This window comes from Phoenix dactylifera, chromosome 1 (genome assembly GCF_051530095.1).
Source record: "Phoenix dactylifera cultivar Ajwa chromosome 1, Ajwa_hap1_PhDact_Kaust_v1.1, whole genome shotgun sequence".
NCBI lineage: Eukaryota > Viridiplantae > Streptophyta > Magnoliopsida > Arecales > Arecaceae > Phoenix > Phoenix dactylifera.
Genome location: NC_143190.1, coordinates 74,147,135 through 74,169,800, shown reverse-complemented (window position 1 = coordinate 74,169,800; position 22,666 = coordinate 74,147,135). Strand labels below are relative to the sequence as shown.

The 22,666-nt window shown below is 39.0% G+C and overlaps 1 protein-coding gene across 4 annotated transcripts; it reads left to right on the top strand.

Moving 5' to 3' along the window:
• The first annotated feature begins 256 nt into the window (after positions 1–256).
• On the top strand, positions 257–17,786 carry LOC103722721 (transcriptional corepressor LEUNIG). Of its 4 annotated transcripts, none has more exons than XM_017846570.5 (18): positions 257–658; positions 1,561–1,658; positions 1,767–1,876; positions 2,678–3,112; positions 3,219–3,307; positions 3,505–3,592; positions 3,663–3,738; positions 4,160–4,209; positions 5,557–5,868; positions 6,883–7,077; positions 8,551–8,796; positions 8,883–9,027; positions 9,183–9,292; positions 9,418–9,567; positions 13,033–13,188; positions 13,328–13,444; positions 14,502–14,708; positions 17,263–17,786. In XM_017846570.5, exons 1-18 carry the CDS (start codon positions 627–629, stop codon positions 17,404–17,406), a joined length of 2,760 nt encoding a protein of 919 aa, XP_017702059.4. In that variant the 5' UTR covers positions 257–626; the 3' UTR covers positions 17,407–17,786. The 4 variants fall into 4 exon arrangements, with proteins under 4 accessions (XP_017702059.4, XP_017702060.4, XP_088568034.2 ...); XM_017846571.5 differs by having other exon boundaries at positions 277–658; positions 8,910–9,027; XM_088711908.2 differs by having other exon boundaries at positions 299–658; positions 3,672–3,738; positions 8,910–9,027.
• The last annotated feature ends 4,880 nt before the right edge of the window (positions 17,787–22,666 follow it).

Below are 22,666 nucleotides of genomic sequence, written 5' to 3'. Positions count from 1 at the left end.
AAGATCTACCGTTGAAATTTACACCAGAAGCCAATAATGGACGGACACGATACACTCTTTTCGACCGGATGGAGTACACGCGCATAGAAATTTCAGCCCGCATAAGATTACAAAGCCTGGGCCGATAACGTTACTCCAATGTATGTGGTAATAGTCCCACGCACGAGCCAGGGTACGTATCTGAGTGGAGTTCAAATATGAAGCAATAATTTATTTTTATTTATCTTATTTCAATGTTTTTACCCTTATTATAAATAGGGCACGGCTGTCAGCTACAACCTATCAAGTTTTTTAACTCGCCGCGCGTCTCTTTTGGGTTTCTCCCTCTTTTGCTTTCCTGACCTCTTTCTATCTTCTTTCCGAGGGATCGGTGTAGGGGTTTGGGAAATCGAATGTTTGGATTAAAGGAGAAGGAATCGAGCGGCGGTCCGGAGTGTTGAGAAGAAGGAAAAAAAAAGAAGACGGTGTTTGAGTTTTTTTTTTTTTTTTTTTGGATGGAATCCGATTCGAGGAGGTGGTAGAAGAGTAGGTTGGGGATTCTCTGGCGTCTCTCGGCTCGGCGATTGAGGGTTTTGAGAGAGAGGGAGCGGGGGGAGAGGATTGTGTCGGTTGGATTGGTGGGAATCATGTCGCAGAACAACTGGGAGGCTGATAAAATGTGAGCTTTTTACGCGGTTGCTTCTTTGAAATCTCTGTTTCGTTGTGGATTTTTGTAGCGTTTTGTATATTTAGTGTTCGAGATTTTTGGTTATCCAGTTTTCGTGTCTCCTTCGCCGTTTTCTGACGGAGTTTTTCTTGCGTCTTTGGTACCCATTACTGTAGGGTTGTCGTCTAGGGTTTCGATGGGGTTGCGGTGCGCGTGCGGATTTTGTTCCAGGACTTCGCCATTCTTTTCCGATTTTTTTAATCTTTTTACTATTTTCTTTTTTAAGAACCGAGATTGTAGGGTTGTCTTCTAGGGTTTCGATGGGGTTGAAGTGCGCGTGCGGATTTTGTTCCAGGGCTTCGCCATTCTTTTCCGATGTTTTAATCTTTTTACCATTTTCTCTTTCAAGAACCGAGTTTTTGAGAGTTTCAGCGTCTTTTCTTGCTTGGGGTTAGGGTTTAGGGCAATTTGGTGCAGTTTTAACAAAATATTTTATTGTTTTAAGGAAATCATTTTCGTTGCTCCTTGTAACGTTTTTGTCCCTTTTTTTTCTCCATTTAGAATCAATTTTCTGGATGGTCCTTATTGGATTCGTGCATTCCTTTTATCTTGGACTGCAAGTTCCGAAGTTTTTCTTTGGTGGACTCTTTGTAGCTTTCGCATCAAGCAACGGGGAATTTAAAATATCCTTGCTTTTTTTTTTTCTGCTACATCATTCCGTTGATGTTCCTGTTAGGGTTTTTTTGCCCCATCCCTCCGTACTTCTTGTTTTACTCTATTCCTGTAGGTTTTTGCTTAAGAAATAAGTTCTTTCTTTCAGTTTTTTCTTTGCACTTGGCATGTCTCTCCCCCTGTATTAGCCATTCTTTACTCTATGACTGATTCTGTAATCTTCTGTGGAATGTTCAAAACAGGCTGGATGTGTATATTTATGATTATTTAGTTAAGAGAAATCTGCAAGCAACCGCAAAGGCCTTCCAAGCTGAAGGGAAGGTATCTTCTGATCCCGTTGGTAAGTTGCAGTGAAACTTTGGGAAGCCATGGAGGTTATTAGTACTTTCTTTGTACTTGGATTTTCTTTTATGAAATAGATGTATGCCATGACTGCCTAATTTTTCAGCAATTGATGCTCCTGGCGGTTTTCTCTTCGAGTGGTGGTCTGTTTTTTGGGATATATTTATTGCAAGGACAAATGAAAAGCATTCTGATGTCGCTGCGTCTTACATAGAGGCAAGTTTTTATGGCCTTTCATTGTTTTTTTTGGTAAAAAATATACTTTATTTTTTTGGCAAGATTGTGCAGTTATATGCTGTAAGTTGTTTATTATTTATCTAGGGAAAAGGTTACATGCAGTGCTTTTTGGTAACATGTTGCTTGTTTTCTTTAGCTGATTATTGCTAAAATCGAACGAACTTTTGTTGCGTACGCTTTCTAATTATGACAGTAATGCCTCTCGGGCTGTCTTTATGCATCTAATAGATCAGATATTGAACATCTATTTAACCTTGTAGAATCACTGATTTGGCTTCATTACACCACAATGGAATTTCGAGATGCTTAAAAGTGCATCGTTCATTGATTTCGTTCTAGGCATGTAAGCAGCAATACTTCATCATCTCTCTGTTTGGTTCCCCTTCTGTAGTTTCTGCTGGATGCTGTCGTCTGTTATAGTATACCGAGTAGCATTTACTGCTGTGGGCTTTTTCACGTTGCAGTAAGTCATCTTTTTTATTCCAAATCAGGAGTATAATAGATGATAATTCTCTGGTCTCTGGTTCAAATGCTTGTGTTTGTATGGCTGCTTCATATCTTCTTCGCTCTATTTTTATTCACGTTGAAAGGAAAATTGGGTATTGCAATGTAATGTGTTTGATAAACAATACTGTCAAAAAGATGTTCTCTGTCTCAAGAAGTTTGCAATTTCTAAGGTGTGCTGATATAATTATGCATGTTATAGGCTTTTTTCTTTTATAGGCCATGTTTGATCTCTACATTTTGGACATCAACATCCATAATCTTTTGCAATGGCAGACTCAACATGCTAAACCAAGAGAGCAGCAGCAGCAGCAGCCGCCTCAACAGCAGCAGCAACAACATCAACATATTCAAATGCAACAAATTCTGTTACAGAGGCGGCAGCAGCAGCAGCAGCAGCAACAGCAGCACCACCACCACCACCACCAGCAGCAGCAGCAGCAGCACCAGCACCAGCAGCAGCAGCAGCAGCAGCAGCACCAGCAGCAGCAGCAGCACCAGCACCAGCAGCAGCACCAGCAGCAGCAGCAGCAACAACAACAGCGTAGAGAGGGAGCTCATCTTCTAAATGGCACTGCAAATGGGCTGGTTGGCAGTGATTCTTTAATCCGTCAGAGTCCTGGAACTGCTAATGCCTTGGCAGCAAAAATGTACGAGGAACGATTGAAGTTGCCACTTCAAAGGGATCCTATGGATGACACATCTATGAAGGTATTCCTCTAGCCTGACATGTATTGTTTATTCTTTCTCTCTTTGCTTAAATAGTATTTACTTGCTTATCAATCAATATTTTGTCATCTGGGCAATTAAATTGCAGCAAAGATTTGGGGAAAGTGTGGGTCAGCTAGGGGATCCAAGCCATGCATCAATGTTAAAGTCAGCTGCAACATCTGGACAGCCTTCAGGGTATTGGTCCTAAATCCTGCATGACATTCCATTATTTAATTAGTATAAATTATCACATTTAGTGTTATCTTCTCTACTGGTGATTGCGATAAAATATATATTCATTTATACTTGTGCATTTGCACATATTTGAGAGATGGGTGAAATGTCTCAAACAACTATTCTAGATCTGCCATCTGATCATGTTTTCATCTCAGCCAAGTTTTGCATGGTTCATCTGGAGGCTTATCGGGGGCTTTGCAGCAGGTTCAGGCTAGGAACCAACAACTTCCTGGATCAACACAGGTTGGTTTCTAGTGTGATGTAATTACTGTTTTTGTTTATGTTGTTGCTGGTGTGACTGAATATGTGACAGGATATCAAGACTGAGATGAATCCAGTTTTGAACCCGAGAGCTGCAGGTCCTGATGGATCGCTAATTGGAATTCCAGGTAGTAGCTGTTTAAATTCTGAACTCTTTAGGTCATTTTAATTTGTTTACATAACTAAAATGTGTATAACCATGTTTGCGTACTATACCTGTATATCATTCTCAAATGTTTACATGAACTGTGTAATGTTTTCAGTACTTTGTTTCAATTAAGATTTGGCAGGTTGCTTGTTTTCTAGTTTTATCCTGTAATTGTACTTTTGCTTGTGCTCTGTTATTGTCCATTTGCTCCTTGAAGCTTATGGTTGTGTTGTCATTTAACTGTTCCAGTTAGGGGCCATGAACTATAAGTCTTATGTCAGTTGCGTTATTTATCACTTGAGTTTGATATATTATTCAGTTGCAGTTTGAAGCGTTTTAAAGGTTGATATAGGTTATTGTGTTCTTAGGCTGTATAATAACAGTAATTGCAATCATCGCAGGGTCTAATCAAACTGGGAACAATTTGACTTTGAAAGGATGGCCGCTTACAGTAAGTCTTATTTTCAAGATATGTAATTTGTGAATTTCATCTGTTTTTCTTTCTCATGTTCTGTATGTCCTCCATTATTTTCAAACTCTATAATCTGTGCAATGCATGTATAGCTACAGTAGAATCTCCTAGATGTGTCGCAAAACATCCCACTGTCATCTTTCCACCACGTCATTTGTCTTATTCTAATTTCACTATAAACATTTTAGTTTGTGCCCATTTATTTTCCCCCTTAAATATAAGTTGAAGGTGATGTAAGTAATCTCTTTATGGTAGTTCTTGACTTCTTGACCATCAATTGATGAATGTGTTTCATTTCTTATTTAATGTCAGTCAATGTTGCATTCCACATACTCACGAACTTTGATTGCCTTGTTCTCTTGTGGTAAAACCAATTTGTCTCCTTCTTTAGTTGAATATGTGAACAGATATTCCTAAACAATGCATGCCACAGGGTTTTCTATTGCATTTTTGCAATTATGGCAAATTTTAAGCAAATCCTTAATGTGGCCTGCTTTTATGGGAATCTGCATTCACTATACCATATATGCAAATTTCTTTGGTCCTTTGTACTGTATGGTAACCATTATGGATAATCATTGCATTTTTCATTCTGTTTTCCTTGTTGGCTTACAATTAATTGCTTTTCCTGGATCTCTAAATTCTATGATATTACCTTCCAAGATTCCAAGCCCTTGTGCGTGAAAGATTCACATATCCTTAAAGCACAATTTGCTTACTACCATGTCTATTTTTTTTATTTTTCCATATGGACACTTGTAGCACTTCGTTGATTGGTTCTATAGCATATTCAAACATTATTCTGCAAATGCAAGTAGTGTTGTTTTTGGGTTTCAATCCCCTTGCCCAAAAAAAAACTGTTGAGCTTTGAAGTCTCTATATAAGCACCTTTGGTTATGTATCATTTCACTACCTTGAGCTTAGTGTGAGCTCTAAAGTGTCTTTGTAGGCAACTTTGGGTATATATCATTTCACTACCTTGAGCTTAGGCACCTTTGATTTCTCCTATAGATTCTCTTTCACAGCATCCAGAGCCACTAAACTTCTATTTGGTGGAAAAACCCTTTCATGAAATCCCCTTTGTTTTTCTTACAAGTTGGTGCCATTTATTAAAGTGATTTAGATCGCTAACCATGAAACATGTTATTTTTGAGTTTTATGTCATTTCAAATTTGACTATCACTTCTGATTTTTGCATGAACATGTTATTATGAGTCTATGCCATCTCAAATTTGACTCGCACTTCTGATTTATGTCTGTTCTTAACCATGCAACATGGCTTGGTTGTACGCCGTTTATTATTTTTTTCTTTCTTACTTCTTCCAGGGACTTGACCAACTCCGTTCAGGAATTCTGCAACAGCAAAAATCATTTATGCAGTCCCCGCAACCATTTCATCAACTTCAGTTTCTAAGTCCCCACCAACAACAGTTACTTCTTCAGGCACAGCAAAATTTGACATCCCCGTCAGCTGGAGATGTTGACACCAGAAGGCTACGAATGCTTCTGAACAATAAAAACATGCTTCTTGGGAAGGATGGTCAGTCAAACAATGTTGATGTTATTCCAAATGTTGGATCTCCAATGCAAACTCCATGCTCTGTTATTCCTCGTGCAGATACAGATATGCTAATCAAGGTGCACCTCTAATCCTTGCTAATATTGGTGCTTTTACTTGTTCGAAGCTTTACCTCATTGCTTATTTTGTGGATAGGATAGGTATAATCATGAAACAGTCAATCATCTGCAGATATCATGATTAATATGTTTTAACCAGAATATGAATTTTATTGTTGAAGCATGAGTTTTTTTTTTTATAATGCTGCATCTTGTTGCTACAACATGACAAACTTTTCAATCATCACATGAGCATATTTGTCAACTGTGATTATGTCCATGTTCCGTTCCCCTGTTTGGCATTCCAGACTGTTTTTGTCCTGCAAAAGCTGGTTTCTATCACACTTCTGTGTCATCGGCCACAAGTGTATACAGGCCGTCTAGTCTTCCCTGATCCCTATAATTATCATATTAGGCAGTGCATTATGAAAATATGAAATGAAAATGAGGATTTTTTACAAAAGCATTTAATTAGAGACCATTATCTGGTTATATCTGCTGTACGCTGTTGTCGTACTGTTTGTTGTTCAGCGACTTTTGTTACTGACAAAGAGCATGATGATAATGACTCTAAATGAAGCTGTCCCCCCTAACTGTTACTCACCTACTAACTAAAAATGCATCCTAGTGCACAAGGCTCCCGCAACTGTAGAGTCAGGAGAGGGTTGGATGTACATAGCCATGCCCCATGCACAGAGATGCTGTTGAAGTGTATCAAACCCGGGGAGCAACCTTGCTGTTGCCCCGAGGCTTGCCCTCTTACCCACCCACCAACTAGTATAACTTCTAACCATGAATTAAGACTCTGGAATTTAATTTGCTGGAGATTTGATTCTTTTTTGTTGTTCTCAGTACTTCCTATATATTTGTGGGTTTACATTGTTATAAAAATGAAAATAAAAGCTGCCATTCTTAATGGTTGTGTAACTGCATATTGTTTGTTCTGAAGAAATAGCCGCATATCTATGTTTTGTTTTATGTCTATCTTTCATAGATTGTCTTCCACCATCTTATGTTCTTATTTTTGTTTAGTAGAAAATAGCTCAGCTACAGCAGCAACAGCAGCAGCAGCAGCAAAGTAATAGCCAGCACCAGCTGCTTCAGCAGCATGCTATTTCAAGTCAGCAGTCACAAAATTCAAATCACCTTCTTCCTCAACAAGAAAAGCTCAGTACTGGCAATGTTACAGTGGATGGAAGCATGTCAAGCTCCTTTAGAGGAACTGATCAGGTTCCTCTTTTATTTTTCTGTGCTGACTCAGTAATGATATCTCAAATATGACTTGTAGATGTTGTCAGTGTTTTCTTACCATTACCAATGGTGTCATCATAGTCTATGAAGTGTAAAAATTCAAGTCATTTCCTATTTTCTGGTATTCTTTCTGATAAAACATTATATTATATGTTTGGGATGCATGTCTCACTCCTCACCTGAGTTAGTATTTAGGGGTGCATTTCTTGTAATCACGGTCATAGTTTATCATCCTTCTACTTTGATTTATGTAAGAGACCAGCGGCTTTAGCGATGGGTTAACGATAGTTCTCCTTTTTGTTGATTTCTTTTGGTGATAATGAACATGATTTAGTGTTAAACAAATGCATACGCCCCATTTAGGCTATCTTACATTACAGCTGCTTCTGTTAAACATCTCCTATAGCTTTTTTACCATGGTTATAAATATTTGTAATTAGGGACTCAAGTCCCAATGGGACATCCTGCGGGACATCGGGATGGGGTAGGTGTCAGACCTGCCATTGTTTCAGCACCCCAATCGGCATGTTTGGGGACATCCTTTGTCTCAAGTGTCACAACGGGGTGAGATGGCAGCACGTCTTGTTTCATGGGAGGACAACCTTGCCCCATGAGATTTAAAACCTTGATCGTAATAACTTATCTGACCCCTATATTGAAAGATAATTTGTAATTTGGAGAATATATAAGTTATTTTAACCTTTCGTCAATCTAAATTATCCATAAACTCAATCTAATGCAATTACTTCGACCCAACATAGTCAAAACCTAGCAATAACCCAAATTTGAGATCCCAACCTGCGGTTTGGTTGCATTGAGTTTGAATTGGATATAGCCCTTTTTGATACTGGTTAGGGTTGGTTAGATGGTGACTATCTTCTTAACCAGGCAAAAACAAGCAAAAAAGTGGCATGTTAAATTTATCTGGCCAGTACCTCAAAAAAGTCATTTATAATCTTTTGGATATACTGGGTCAGTATATCCATGTGCGTGCGTGAGAGCCTTGTTTGACACGTGTAACATTTGCTAACGTGGTGCTTAATATATGCGTGTGTGTGTGTGTGTGTGTGTGATTATTCTGATTGCTCTATGAGAATAATTATCGTAATTGAATGGTCTATGAGAATAATTACAGCAATTAAATTTATAAATTTGGGGCCTTACGCCATTGACAGCAATAAAATCATTTGAGCTGGTTGACTTTTTTAAGTAATTTGGATAAAAATAATAAAAAATGGATTTTTTTAAAAGAATTGCAGGCTAACAAGCTAGTGTAAGTTGATCTTAGAATAATACCGAGTAACTCTTGTTTTTCTATGTCTCTTCTTTCCAGAATCTGTAGAAAAAACATCTACTTCTAAGTTGTACCTCTTGGCTATGGATAATTTGGAGTTGTTTTGGATTACATGCTTGTTGAGGTTTCAAGCACAGTTATCTTTTTATGAATGTCAGGCTTCAAAGACTCAAGGCGGGCGCAAGCGAAAGCAGCCTGTCTCTTCCTCAGGTCCTGCCAACAGTTCAGGGACTGCAAACACTGCTGGACCCTCTCCAAGCTCAGCACCCTCAACACCATCTACTCACACACCAGGAGACGTGATATCAATGCCACAATTGCAACATAATGGTGGGTCATCTAAGCCATTGATTGTGTTTGGCTCTGAAGGAACTGGAACTCTAACGTCACCATCAAACCAGCTAGTAAGCACCTTGGAACTTGTTTGTAAATTAGTGAAAGTTTAACTTCTTTACTAGTAGAGACCCTCATTAGCACTTCATTTTGGCAGTGGGATGATAAAGATATTGAATTGCAGGCTGACATGGACCGCTTTGTGGAGGATGGATCTTTGGATGATAATGTAGAGTCTTTTTTATCTCATGATGATGCAGACCCAAGGGATACAGTTGGTCGCAGTATGGATGTCAGCAAAGGTGCTGCTTGTTTTTTTTTTCCATTGTTTAAAAGATTCAAACTTTTTCTGTTCTATTATAAAAAGATAAGATGAGTGATATAATTGTTTCTATTTTATGTGCTTAATCTTCTCCAGTTCAAATTGTATTTAATGTCATTAAAGCTGCACTGGCAGGGTTTACATTTACTGAGATTAGATCGGCCCGAGCAAGTACAAATAAAGTCATTTGTTGCCACTTCTCCTCCGATGGAAAACTGCTTGCAACTGGAGGCCATGATAAGAAGGTCAGAACCAAACAGAGGATACTTTGTTTCTGTAAAAATGTTGTCACATTTTTGGTTGGGATTTACTCTGGTATTAATATAAAATTGATGGATTGGCAATATCATTGAATGATTTTTTAATGCAGGCTGTTTTGTGGCACACTGAAACTCTAAAGCCAAAATCTACATTGGAAGAACACTCCTTGCTGATTACTGATGTTCGATTTAGCCCAAGCATGTCTCGTCTGGCTACATCATCTTTTGACAAAACCGTGAGGGTCTGGGATGCTGATAACGTGAGTAGCATATGCCCTTGTTTTTTCATGCTTATTCGTAAAATTCCTACAAACACTCTGTTTGGAAATTTATTTGTTCAACTTGCATTACTCAAACTTTTTCTTAATTATTTATGTTTAGTTTTATTATCTGTTGTTTATTACATCTTTTGTTGCTCCATGTAAATGGTGCTCCCTGCTTGTCATTGAGAAGGAATTCTACCTGTTCTGTCTTATGAGTTGTCATAAAGATATACTTCGAACAGTTAGACTCCATAAAATATCCATTCCTTCTGTAAATGTGCTTCTATTACAGCTGGTGTTTCAGGTGTTGAATGATGTTAGACTACAGTCATCCACATATTAGTACAGTAGTCATTCTTTCTTGAATTCTCTTGTTTGGTATGTGCCAAAGCCATTTAGGAGCTTTGTATCTTAGTTAGAATCATAGCCAACTCTTTTTTATGAGAACCATAGCTCATTTAAGCTGCATTCATTTATATTCCACTGTTCATTATTGAAAGATTTCAACATGTTAAGAGTTTGAAAGAGGGCTTCAATTTTGTTGCCATTTGATGGTTTTGTTGTACGTGGTGTTTTGTGCTTGACTGCAATTAGATGGAGTCTGTAAGGCTATTTCAGATAACCAATGAGATTTATGAAAGGAAGTTAGATATGGTACATTTTCTTGCTTAAGCATTTGATGGGTATGCTTAATAAAACAATCTATGCATGTTCTTTGTCAACTTGGAGAAGCACACGATAAATATGGAATGAGGTACTTTGTTTGTCTTCTGGGAAGGTACATTGAGCTTGTTGAGATGCACATTGACAAGCATCGAAAGTAGTTGTAGTGGGACAAGTGAAGTTCTAGCCGTACCAGACAGTCACCACCAAGTTATTGTCTCTTGGCATGGGTAAACGTCTTTTGTATTCAAGAAGATGATCATCGATTTTGTTTGTTTATATATGATGTGTTGACAAGATGAGCAGTTGGTTGAATAGAAAGCTGGAAAAATTAAGGAAAATATTAAAGGTAATTGGCTAAAGTTTAGGTTTAAAGACAGAATGTTTGGTGTATAGGTTTATTTTAATCCTAATAAAAATGAGCCTAGATACCAAAGCATAGTCATTTTGTGACTTAAGAAAAAGGATAATTGGATAGATATTAAATAGAATTAAATCCAAGTACCTAAAACAGGAGGTGCATTTGTATTGTTAAGTAATTGATGTAAGTCTCAGTGTTGCGAGTGAAAATTTATCTAACCGGGATAATGCTCATCAGATATATGTATGGTTCAAAAACGATGGTCACTAAAGAAGGTCCAAGCAAACAATGTGAATGATGCATAAATGAGAAGGTTAACATAGTTATATGGGAAAGCTATGTAGGATAGAGAAGGATTGAATATATTGTAGGAGGTTAGGATTTGCATATATGGAGGACAAAGCAAGGAGAAAAGTGTGAAAAAGGATCTGGGAGAGCTTGCAAGGACTTTGTAGATAGCCAAGAATAATTAGCGAAGAAGATTTGTAGAGCTAACTCTAGTTGGATAAAAAAGAAGCAAGCAATTTTATTTTCATGGTAGCACTTATTACTTAACTGCAAGTTCTATTTGGAATGATTTATTTATAATGTATATGGAGGTTAGGGTTGTGGAAGGATGAGAGTTACATCCTGGTGTGCTTCTTGTCTGGACTGCATGTTGAGCAATTTGGTGAACAGGCATTGGAGAGGGGAAAGACAAGATGACAAAACTTATAACCTTACTTAACAAATTGAAGATAGCTACAAGATTATGATTATATTGTTTGGGGAAAAGATGCGGACATCATGGCCTGTCTACAGCTTTCTGCACAAGAATCTGATATCTTGACAGAATTGATTTAAGAGGCAAAAAACTAGATACCTTAAATAGGATTCGGAGTTCAATCAGCAGGTATTAAAGAGGTGAAAATTAGAGGATAACTTCTCGACTTAAATTAGATACCACAAGATTGGTGTCTTTAGAGTGTATTGGAAAAGATGCATAAATTTTGGTTTGTATGCAGAACTCTGTAGGAATATTTTTTAAAGTCTGGTTAAGGATCTGACACTTTAGTGGTTGAGAAGCTTGTATCTGGCTTATAAGTGGGCTTGTAAGGAGTACATCTTCAGGATGACTGGCTGGCTTGGCAGTAAAAGCACAGGAATCCAAACACAAATCTTTATTGATGAATGTGGAGAAACAGATTATTGTTGTGCAGTTGTCCACCTAATCTGTACATATTTCTCTAATTCCCAAGTTATTTATGATATAGCATACTCAAAGATGTTTATCATTGCAAGTCATTTTTCAAGGCCGACTTACCAAATACTGTTACCCTGGATGTGTTTATAGCACAAATTGGTTTCGAGACAGTTCTCTGTTTTGATTCCACCATACAAGAACTACTTTAATGGAAACACAGAATCCAATTGTAGAAAACATATTTGGTTACCCTATTTTCATTTCTTTTTTCTTATAAACAACTTTTGGAAAAACTGAAAGTGAAAAATTTTCACTTCCACTTTTTTCAAAATTGGCTTTTCACCATTCTCCCATCAGCCGGACCTCTCCATGATCTCCGCTTGACCTTCCCATATTTGCCTCGAGCATGTTGTTGAGCATGTCATTACCGTTGAGCACGTTAGCTTCTCCCACCTGGCCGATGGCCCGATCGAGTCTGCCACTGACCTCCTCCACTCCGCCTTTCCCTACGCCCTCGATGAGCTCCCCATCGGCGACGATGATGTTGCCTGCCGTTCTTGCAGCCATCTGGGCAGCCATGGCTGCCACAATCTCCGATGTCATCCAAACTCGCTCTATCCTTGAGACCCTGGGCAAGCTTCCTGACCACGAGGCCACCGACAGCACTCGAGCTGCCTGCTGGCTCTTCCTAGTGTTGCCTCTCAGCCTCAACATGGTCCAGTGGCTCCTCTTGTTGTAATTATTAAAAAAACTAAAAGAGAGCGAACCATATATGTTTCCTGCTGTCAGGAATTTGGAAAAAAAGAAATGGAAATAGAACTCATGTTTCCAATTTTTTTTTAAAATTAAAGTGACATCGATGCCAAACGCAGCCTTTAATTGATGAGATGAGTTTTACAAAATTCACTTTCATTTTACCTGCTAACAGTTTTTTCAGCATATTATCTTTCCATTTAATATGCTCGTGAATCTATGGTCTTCAGTTTGAAACTACTCTAGTATTTATGTTTGCTGAAGAATCTTCTTGGTGTAAAATTCATTAAAATCCTGACGAGTCATCCCCAAGGTTGTGTGGATTTAACACTTACGACGAGAGAGCAGGGGAAACTGGTTGTGTTATGGGATACTTTACACGAGAACTTCTAATTTGTACATGTATCTGTATAATGCAGATTACCTTTTCTCTTATCTGCTAGTGTTGTCTGTTTGCATCACTTGACTTTTAGACAAATTAGTTAACTGAATGGATGTACAGCCAGGCTATTCACTTCGTACTTTTACGGGCCATTCAGCATCGGTTATGTCTCTGGACTTCCACCCAAATAAAGAAGATCTCATATGCTCTTGCGATGGTGATGGAGAAATACGTTATTGGAGCATCAATAATGGTAGCTGTGTTAGAGTTTTTAAGGTATGAAATAGTGCTATAACTTGTGTGCTTAATTTCTTTCACAAAATTCAGTTTTTTTTGTTGTATCAATGTTTTGTTTTTTTCCATGAAAAATTTCAATTATTTGACAATTTCATTGAATCCTTTCATGTACTTGCAGGGTGGAACAGCCCAAATGAGATTTCAACCTCGTCAGGGAAGGTATCTTGCAGCCGCTGCTGACAACACTATTTCCATACTAGATGTAGAGACACAGGCTTGCAGGCAAATGCTACAGGTAAGTTGTGGATCTTTTGGTATTGATTTTAAAATGCCTGAAGCAGGAAGAGGAAGTATCACATCAAGTTTTTCTGGCAAAATGTTTCTGTTTCATGAAACCATGTATTGAATGTTCCTATTTTATTTAGAATTGATATCCTAATCTATTTGCAAATCAACTATTTTGTTTTGTGAAAATTGGTTTTTCATTCTCAACATTACCCATATTTTCGACTCAAATACTGTGGTAGCTTTGATTATTCGTTTTTGAAGGCTTAGTATGAATTAATCTCTTTGTTTATCCATCTATCCGAAGGTCCATCCTTTGCACAATTTGGAAATCTTCATAATTTATTCTTAATAATGTATGGAAAATTGATTGTTTAGCCTTGATAACATTCTGGAGATCTTCGTAATTTAGTCCTAATAATATCTGAAAACTACCATTTGTCATGACCAGAATTCTAGTCCCAAGAACAGTAATTCTTGGTTTAGGTGAAACAAAGTCAAGAATTGCCTGGTTGATGTATTCATTCTTTCTGCCAGAGTTCTATCAGTTTCCATGCAAAACCACATACATTCAATTTATGCTTCCTATTTTCAAACATGCCTGTTATGCCCATGAACATGTTTGCATGTTAGAATCCATACGCTGGTGTAATACAACCTGAATGACATCTACTTGTTCTATTCCTTTGGATTATGTGTAAAGCGGTAAAACTTTTGCAGTACACGGTTATGTATTGCCTCTTGGTGAGCTGTTATTCTTATACTTTGCGAGTATCTTTAATTGAAAGGAATGGTGAAGGCAAAAGCATGCATTGTTGTACTTTTTAGCAAGTTTCTTATAACTAAATTTCTTGAAATTACATCTGGAATTAGCCAATTAGAAATTAGCTAATTTAAGCTGCTGTGTCATTTGTATCCTTATCCTTTTTTTGATGTATGACTGTATTCCAGATGATTATATGTGATTCTCAATGTGTAAATTTGCATAAGTGGTACTCCAGTTTGCATGTGAATTTGTTAGACATGGAACTGACAGTTTTCAATATGACATCGTTGCCAAACTACAGGGACACAGGAAACATGTTGATTCTGTGTGCTGGAATCCTTCGGGTGAGCTTCTGGCTTCTGTTAGTGAAGACTCGGTCAGGGTGTGGTCACTTGGTTCAGGGAGTGAAGGTGAATGTGTGCATGAGCTGAGCTGTAATGGGAGCAAGTTTCATTCATGCGTTTTCCACCCCACTTATCCATCTTTGCTTGTCATTGGCTGTTACCAGGCAAGTCCTCTACTTGGGTATTTATTTGCAATTGATTTTCACAAGTGTTTTTTGTCAATTTTCCTAACTTAAAGGGATAGGCATGCTGGTTTGATTTAGTTTAAACTAGGTAAATTTCTGTGCAGCATTGTGATTATGATTATTTGGTGTTTGTGGACTGCACATGCAAATGCTTTTTGTGTACATTGATGTTTATTCAAGGTTTGTTTTGGCCCTATGATTTAATACTGTAATTGTCTAATGAGTTAGTCTGGATACCAAAGTGTTGGAAATAATTTGATGGATTGTAGAATTAAAAATCCACTTCCCTTTAATTTTTGCAAATTGCTAATTTTTTAGTTTTCTGAGAGAGAAATGGTCAATTTGGGACTTTATTGGACTATTATAGTTTGTTGCATTGACTGCAATAACAACATTTTTACATGTCCATCAATCTGTACCAGGGTCACATGAAATACCTTTTGGGATTTGGCAAGTTATGAGAGGTATTGGGTTGACTTGCCTTGCTAAGTTATTCAATGACATTTTGAAAACCAAGAGGATATTGGATGATTGGCGACGTATTGTGATATCTATTTATCCAAAGTAGGATCATGATTCGCCGTAGCAGCCCGAACTAGGTAGTACGGGGCATACCCTACCAATTTGGAGATATGCCTAAAGGGCCAAGAATAGAGGCTATCTTCTTACTTAGTCAATTGATAGACGAAATAGAGAAGAGGGAAAAGACTTTATAGTCTTTATTGACTTGGATGAGCAGAATTAAAAAGAAAATTTGGTGGCCTTTAAAAAGGAAGGGTATCATAAGCTGTACATTGAAATCATAGAATGTATTTCTTGTGACACGAGGACTGCACTAGGGATTGGCACTATACCAATGTCTATTGAGACCCATTATAGATGAATTTATTGATACTATTTTGGAAGATATGCCTTAGTGTATGCTATTCGCAAATGATATAGCATTGGTTGGTTAGAAGTACACCAAATTCTAAATTAGATTTTGTGGAAGAATACTTGAAAAGAAAAAAAAAAGACCGTACGGAATGCAATTTTAGTGAAAATAGAGACGAAAATGAGTTTCCGATCAGATTGATGGTCCAGAGACATTCCCAAGTGATAATGTATCATAATTTGGGATATATTAGACAAAATAATGGAGTGATAGGTGAAGATATATGAACAAGATTTGAGCTGGTTGGATGAAGTGTAGAGGTGCTTTGTATTATGTTATCAATGCAAACCTTGGTGGCTCTAAATGAATTTCATGGGACGACAACAAGGTTTGCAATGTTGTTTTGATCCATATGTTGTAATAAAGAAGGTTTGATAAACAAATTAAGGATAGTGAAAACGAGAATGTTAGGATGTGTGATAAAACTGGAAAGGATAGATTGAGAACTCAATGTCTTAGAGAAGCTGCTGGAGTTGCTGGAGAATTGAAATGGTATACTATACGAATGTCGAACAAAGTTCACTGAAAAGGATGTAGGAGGGGAAACATCGGGCCACTTGGATGGAGGTTTAGAAGAAGATATGTATTTGCTTGAGATTGCATTAGAGGCGGTCCCACCCAGAAATTAATGGTTCATGAGATTCCATAAACCAACTGTCAGTAGATGGTGCAAGGTTTGGTGGTTGTGTATCAACATTTATTATGATTGCAACCATTACATGTCCGATTGAGCTAAATGTGTGCCTGTATTATCTACGACAAAATCTAAAATGGACTTTGTGAAAATACTAATTTTTTCAGAAGTGTAAATAAGGTGAATTTTTCTTTGCAAAATCCCCAGATAATCTATAAGATGATCATGGCAGACCAGAAAAAAACAATGCCATGTAACAAAAAATGTTTTAAAAAGAAGTAAATTTGTTACTCTTCGACGAGATTTAGCACTACTGATGAATGGAGTCCTGGTTCTCAACTCTTTTATTATTAGTTTTAATGATGCTTACATGTTCTCAAATGACGGCCCTAGGCATGAGAAGCAATTCCACAACTGTGTTCTGGAATCACTGAATCTACGATGGGCAACTTATGTATATCATAGTAATAGGTTGAAGACTGGTTATGATAAGATATCCCTGTTGTGGTTGTCCTCGCTTGTTACATCCAAATTAATGTCTTAAATGAAGTTACAACTGATGTTTCATGTAACAAATTAGCAGTATAACTCGATTCACTTATCGTATTAGATGTCATAAGCATAGCAAAAATGGCCCACCAAACACATTTTTCTTGTTTGTCTCTGGTCTGATACCAGTCCGAATTGTAAAATGAAGCAAGTTAGAGATGTATAACTCAATTTAGTCTTCATCATTAGATGACTAATATGATTGGTGTTTATTTTTGCACCCAGAGGAAATGAAAAAGAAATAAGATAAGTGTATTTCCCTGCCCCCTTAATTTCTACCTTTCTGGAAAGCTTCAGATGCTCCTGGTCCTATTATATTAACCGAGTTTATTACTTCGTACTTTTTAATTTGTGAACGATGAAGAAATTTGATGGCTCGCTGACCATTTTATCTACTGGAATTGTGGACACTGCAGTCATTGGAGCTTTGGGACATGGCTGAGAACAATACCATTACTCTTGGGGCACACGAGGGTTTGATTGCAGCCTTGGCAGTATCAAATGTAACTGGATTGGTGGCTTCAGCAAGTCATGACAAGTTTATCAAACTCTGGAAGTAACCTCCTACTTCAAGCAGACTCTCAGCTATTGTTTGTATCTATACGAAAGCTGCGGAACTCTGAGCAATGTCTGCTTTCTCTTGGTGCTTGTTCTTGATTGTGGTGCGGTCCAGATTGAGTGGAATGTTTCCAGCCCTTGGTAACTGTGATATCGTTCCTGGATCTCTTAACACCCGGTTTAGTCTATTATTGCGTTATAAATACTTAGCATGCTCTGTACTATGTGAGTGATGGCTGGTGCTGCTGCTTTTAGCTGATATGTTTTGCTTACAGGTAGACCTGATTGATACTCGTACATGTTTATCAACACAGCAAGTCCCTTGCACTGACTCCAAGTTTTGTATATACCTCTTATAAAATATATGCATCCGTTTACAGCATCTTTCTTGTGGCCTACTTTCTTTATAACTCTGTTGGGCTTGAAACCCCAAAATGTGGAATGGCTGTGTCTGTTTTTAATTATAACGAAATTATAATCCTGATCGCTATAGCTAGCAAACGACTGCTTTTGGGATGATCGGGATTTCCTGATCATTTATAAACAAATTTGATGGTTTCTCGAACATGCTAGGTAAATTATGTTCGTGCGAGCCCTTTGTCCATGCCTATAGTTTCAAGGCTTGCATAGAGTCAAAATGTCAAAGGACAAATTAATATCTCAGCAAAATAAGTATGTCCGAGTACATTGCGTCCGAGAGCGGGATGTGCATGGAGGTAAGGATGTGGCGAATGGGCTTCCGGCAAAGCACGGGCGGGCGCCCGTTCCTCGCGAAGCCTGGAGGCGGTGCCGGCACGCCTCGGGGAATGTGTGTGGAGGTGGCAAGGGTTGGTCATGGGCGATGATGGGCGATGCAAGCCCGGGCTGGGTGGGGGGATCCAAGTTTAACAAGAGCGTGCGCTTCGACGGCAAGGAGGCAGGGAGGCTCCGGTGATGGGGAACACTGCAGCTTTGCTTCGTGCCATGGTTGGTGGCCAGGCGAATCATCGATCAGAAGTCTAGGGCGATCCAATCCACTCTGGAGTCGTTGCAATCTGAGTTGAGACAGCAGTTTGACTCGATCGATAATATCGGGCGCTTGCCGTGTGGTTGATGAGACTGGCCACGGGTGAGGTTGGAGGCTGGCTGCACCACGGGACAGGGGCTCGTCCAAGAAATATAAAGCGAAGCAGCTCTACGTCTATCCTCCTCTCGATGACATTGCAGCTCTAACCCATGACACATCAAGCATCCCTTAGGGCAAGGCATTCGCACCTCCCAGCGGTACCCAAAGGTGGCGTCTTCTGTTTCGTCGCCACCCAGAAGGCGGGTGCCAGCACCGGTGATCAAAGCCGTCTCCAGTGTCCCTTCCCCGAGATTGAGGTTGCCCAGCCACTCTCTCAAAACGAGAAATTTGGTGCCAAACGAAGGATGCTCTTCCAAAAATTATCATGTGATGATGTAATCCATCGAGATCATATAAGCAGAGATCTATAGCACGATTATATTAGATTATTATATAAATCTAAACAACTTAATTGAAAATTTTTAAACAAGAGAAGATCAAAAGTTAATTATCAAAAGATATTTTTTAAATAAAGTAGGTTAGGCGAATTCCATATGGGTTCTTGTGCGAAAGAATGATTGTTCTTCTTTCACGACGTCGCCCGCTAGATTGCGGTCCACACAGGTCTCAAAGCACTCCGAATCTTTTCGCTCATCCATCTGCATAGATCTCGAAGCAACCATTGTGCGATCTAACGGTGGATTCATATGAAGGAAGGGGAATCCTTTGTTTGTTATCTTGTTTTCTATGTTCGTTCTAGGTATTGTTGTCCAGAAAATTCTTTGTTAAGGGGATCTGCACACTGTGGACATCCTGTGGAAGGGTTGGACTGTGTTGACATCCTTCAGTAGGGTTAGGACGTGTGGGCGTACCATCAACATCGAACAGCTAGAAGAAAGATAAAGTGAAGAGTTAGTAGTACAGATCTGTTGGAAACCCGTCCATGCCGCAGAAATTTTTAAAAAATTCAGATTGCAGCGGAAGTTGCATGCGCGGGATCGACGTTCATCTTATGAACGTTATTCAAAAATCGTTCGTAGATAGATTAGGATTAAAAACCTTTTAAAATATTAGGAAGATCATATCTTCACCTTATGCGGGTAGATGATCACCGCAAACTGAAGTTCGTGGTTTAAGATGAAGGTTCGCTTGAAGCCGCACACGTGTCCGACCTCTACGGGTATCCACATGAAGCAGAGGACCAATCCAAACGCTCCAATCTCCCCGGGGTGCTAGCTCCCTTGCAGAGATTTGTTTTGATGGCTGATTACCTCCCTTTCAATCAACTCTTGAATGCCCGAGGGAGGAGGAAGAGAAAGAAGGGATCAAGAGAGAAGATCCAAAGGCTAGATGCAGCCTTTTCTTTCCCTTGCGTTGGAAGAATGAAGGGAGGAAGGGAGGACCGCCAAGAACTCTTTCTTTTTTCCCTTGCTTGTGGCTGAAGACCAAGAGGAGGAAGGGGGCCACGGCTTGGAGAGGGAGAGGGCTTGAATGCCCTAGATGCCGCCCACACCTCCTCTTAAATAGCATGCGGAGCTCCTACAAAGTAGGGGCTCCTTGATAAATTTCCAAGAGGGGCGCCGGCCCCTCTTGTTTGCCGCACCAAGGAAGATGAGGGGAGGGCCCCTCCCTCTTGGTTAGCCCTAGTCCTCCTCTAAGGAGGATTAGAAAGCCTTCTTGTGGAAGCCCCTCCCTCTTGGTTAGCCCTAGTCCTCCTCTAAGGAGGATTAGAAAGCCTTCTTGTGGCTAAGTCCTAATCTAATTAGGCTTAGTCTAAGGGTGAATCAATTTTGGATTTAATTAATGCTAGTCCTATTCCAATTAGAACTCGAATGAACCATGACTCAATTGAACTCTTGATGTAGCACCAGTGCGGGGGAAGAGGAGAAGAAGGAAGAACAAGAGAAGGAGAAGGAAGAAGAGGTTGTAGAGACGCAGGAAGAATAGAGAAGGAGAGGAGAAGAAGAGAAGAAAAAACGTAGGGAAAAGAAATTCTTAATCATTCATTAAACCCTAATCATGAAAATAGTTTCCTATATATAGGGCCCAAATACACAACTTGCATAAACCCCCCTTACACAGAAATAAATCCTAATGAACCCACAAATAACACAAATAAGCCCTAAAATGCAAATAAGCCCAGAAATAAAATAAACCACAAATAAACCCTAGAATGCAAATAAGCCCAAAAATAAAATAATAAAATAAATATGCAAATAAACGAGTCTGGCTCAATCCGGGGGCTCAGGATCATCTGGATGAAGGGCTCTGATGTCCCCATCAACTCCTCCCGGGTGAGAAAAACTCGACCCCGTCGAGTATAGGTCTGGCCGGCTGTCGTACTGCTCCAGAAGATCGGGGTCAATGCGCTGCAACTGTGCTTTGGAAATCCACGTCACATCAGACTTTGGTCGACCTTTCCACCGAACAAGGTAACGTTGGTAACCACCGTTCCTGCTTGAAATAACCTGCTCATCCAATATATGTTCTATTTGTTCTCTGCGTGCATGAAATTTGGGAGGTGGTAGCTCAACAGCAGGTAATAGGGCAGGGTGTCCAACATGGGCAGGTATAGCAATAAAGGGGTCAGAAGGCAGGAATATTATCTTTTTGTATGGGACTAAATCTTCAATATTAAATGTCGCACTAATCCCATAGTCATCAGGAAGATCCACAACATATGCATTCGAACTGGTTTTCTTTAAGATTTTGAACTGTTCTGCACTACAAATTTGCAATTTCTTAAACGTTTCCGAAGAAAGTCGTTCAAACCTAATTCTTATCATGATGTAATCTCTTTCACTTAACTCATTATAACGTCTGTGTAAATCAGCAAAGGATTTATATTTTAAGTTATTAAAGTGACTACAATTGCTGATTTCTCGATGCAATGAATGTGGATGTGATACAATTGATTGTGCAGACTCAAAGACTCTATACTGATGAGACATGAAAAACAGGTCTATGGGTTGCCTAGGTTTGTAATCATGCACTACTTCGAATGGACTCATACCTATGGACTTGTTAACCGAACTATTACATGCAAACTCAACTGTCGGTAACATTAAATTCCAGGTCCTAGCATATGCATTCGGTCTGAGCCTATGATGTAGAAGGTTGGGCAGAGATGCTCCGGGAACTAGATCGATTGCGCGTTGGATATCATGCATTGGAGAAAGTGCATCCGGAAGATCATCAGGGAGTGCATCATGAAACTCCTCTAGAAGGGAAACTACTACCGGGGAATGTTCAAGGTTGGACTCCGCATGGGTAACTTTAGCTACAAGTGCCAATTCAGATGATTTGCTCTCAATATCTGTCACTACCTCTTCCACAGTTGTGATGTGAAGTGGCTTGGTTGTACTTAGATCACTAGTCTCCCTTTGGGAATCATTTTGGACAAAGTCTAATTCTGTAAGTTCGTCTTCAAAGTCTTCTTCATAGTCTTCTATATTTGGTTCATAGACTTCTTCGACATATTCGGCCTCTTGGTTCCTAACTTCTGGTTCAGTAATCGAGTAGGTTTTAGTGGAACATTGGGGCGCTATGTGGCCGAATTGTTGACACCTAGAGTATTGGGTTTGGTGCCTAGGAGAGTGGGGAAGGACTACAGGTGGTGCGACCAAACTGATTTTAGGTTGGGCTGTAACAGGGGTTGGCGATTTAGGGGTCCTAGAATTTTGCACGAGCTCACGGATCTCTTGTCTGAATTCCTTGTATCCAGCCCGTATGGCAACGATCTGTTCCTTGATAGACCTCAAAATGTCGGAATTCATGGTAGCTACAGGGGTTTTAGGTTGACTGAGATAGTACTCCATATCACTACAGGTTGGCATGCAATGATGACACTGGGTGATGATGTGAAATGCAGTGTCACTAATGAAACCTTAATAACTATAATGTAGGACCAAAGTTGATGCTGGACAACCTACTAATGCAATCTGTTATGACTTCAGAAATCAGCAAGTCTTCACAATAATAACTTAAAATTTAAATGTTGCTGATTTTTACTTCGGTTATTCAGAATTAAGGATTAAGATTATTCAATTTAAGAAATTAGATTGCAATCAAGTAGTACAGTTGTTCTGATCCTAAATCAATCTGATCGAAGAATGTTGAGAAGCATCCAGTTGTTAGGGTGTGCTAATTTAATATTTAGATTTTAAAAGGGCAATAGGATAGGTTTGAAAGTAGGGGTTCTATGTTCTGAATTTTGA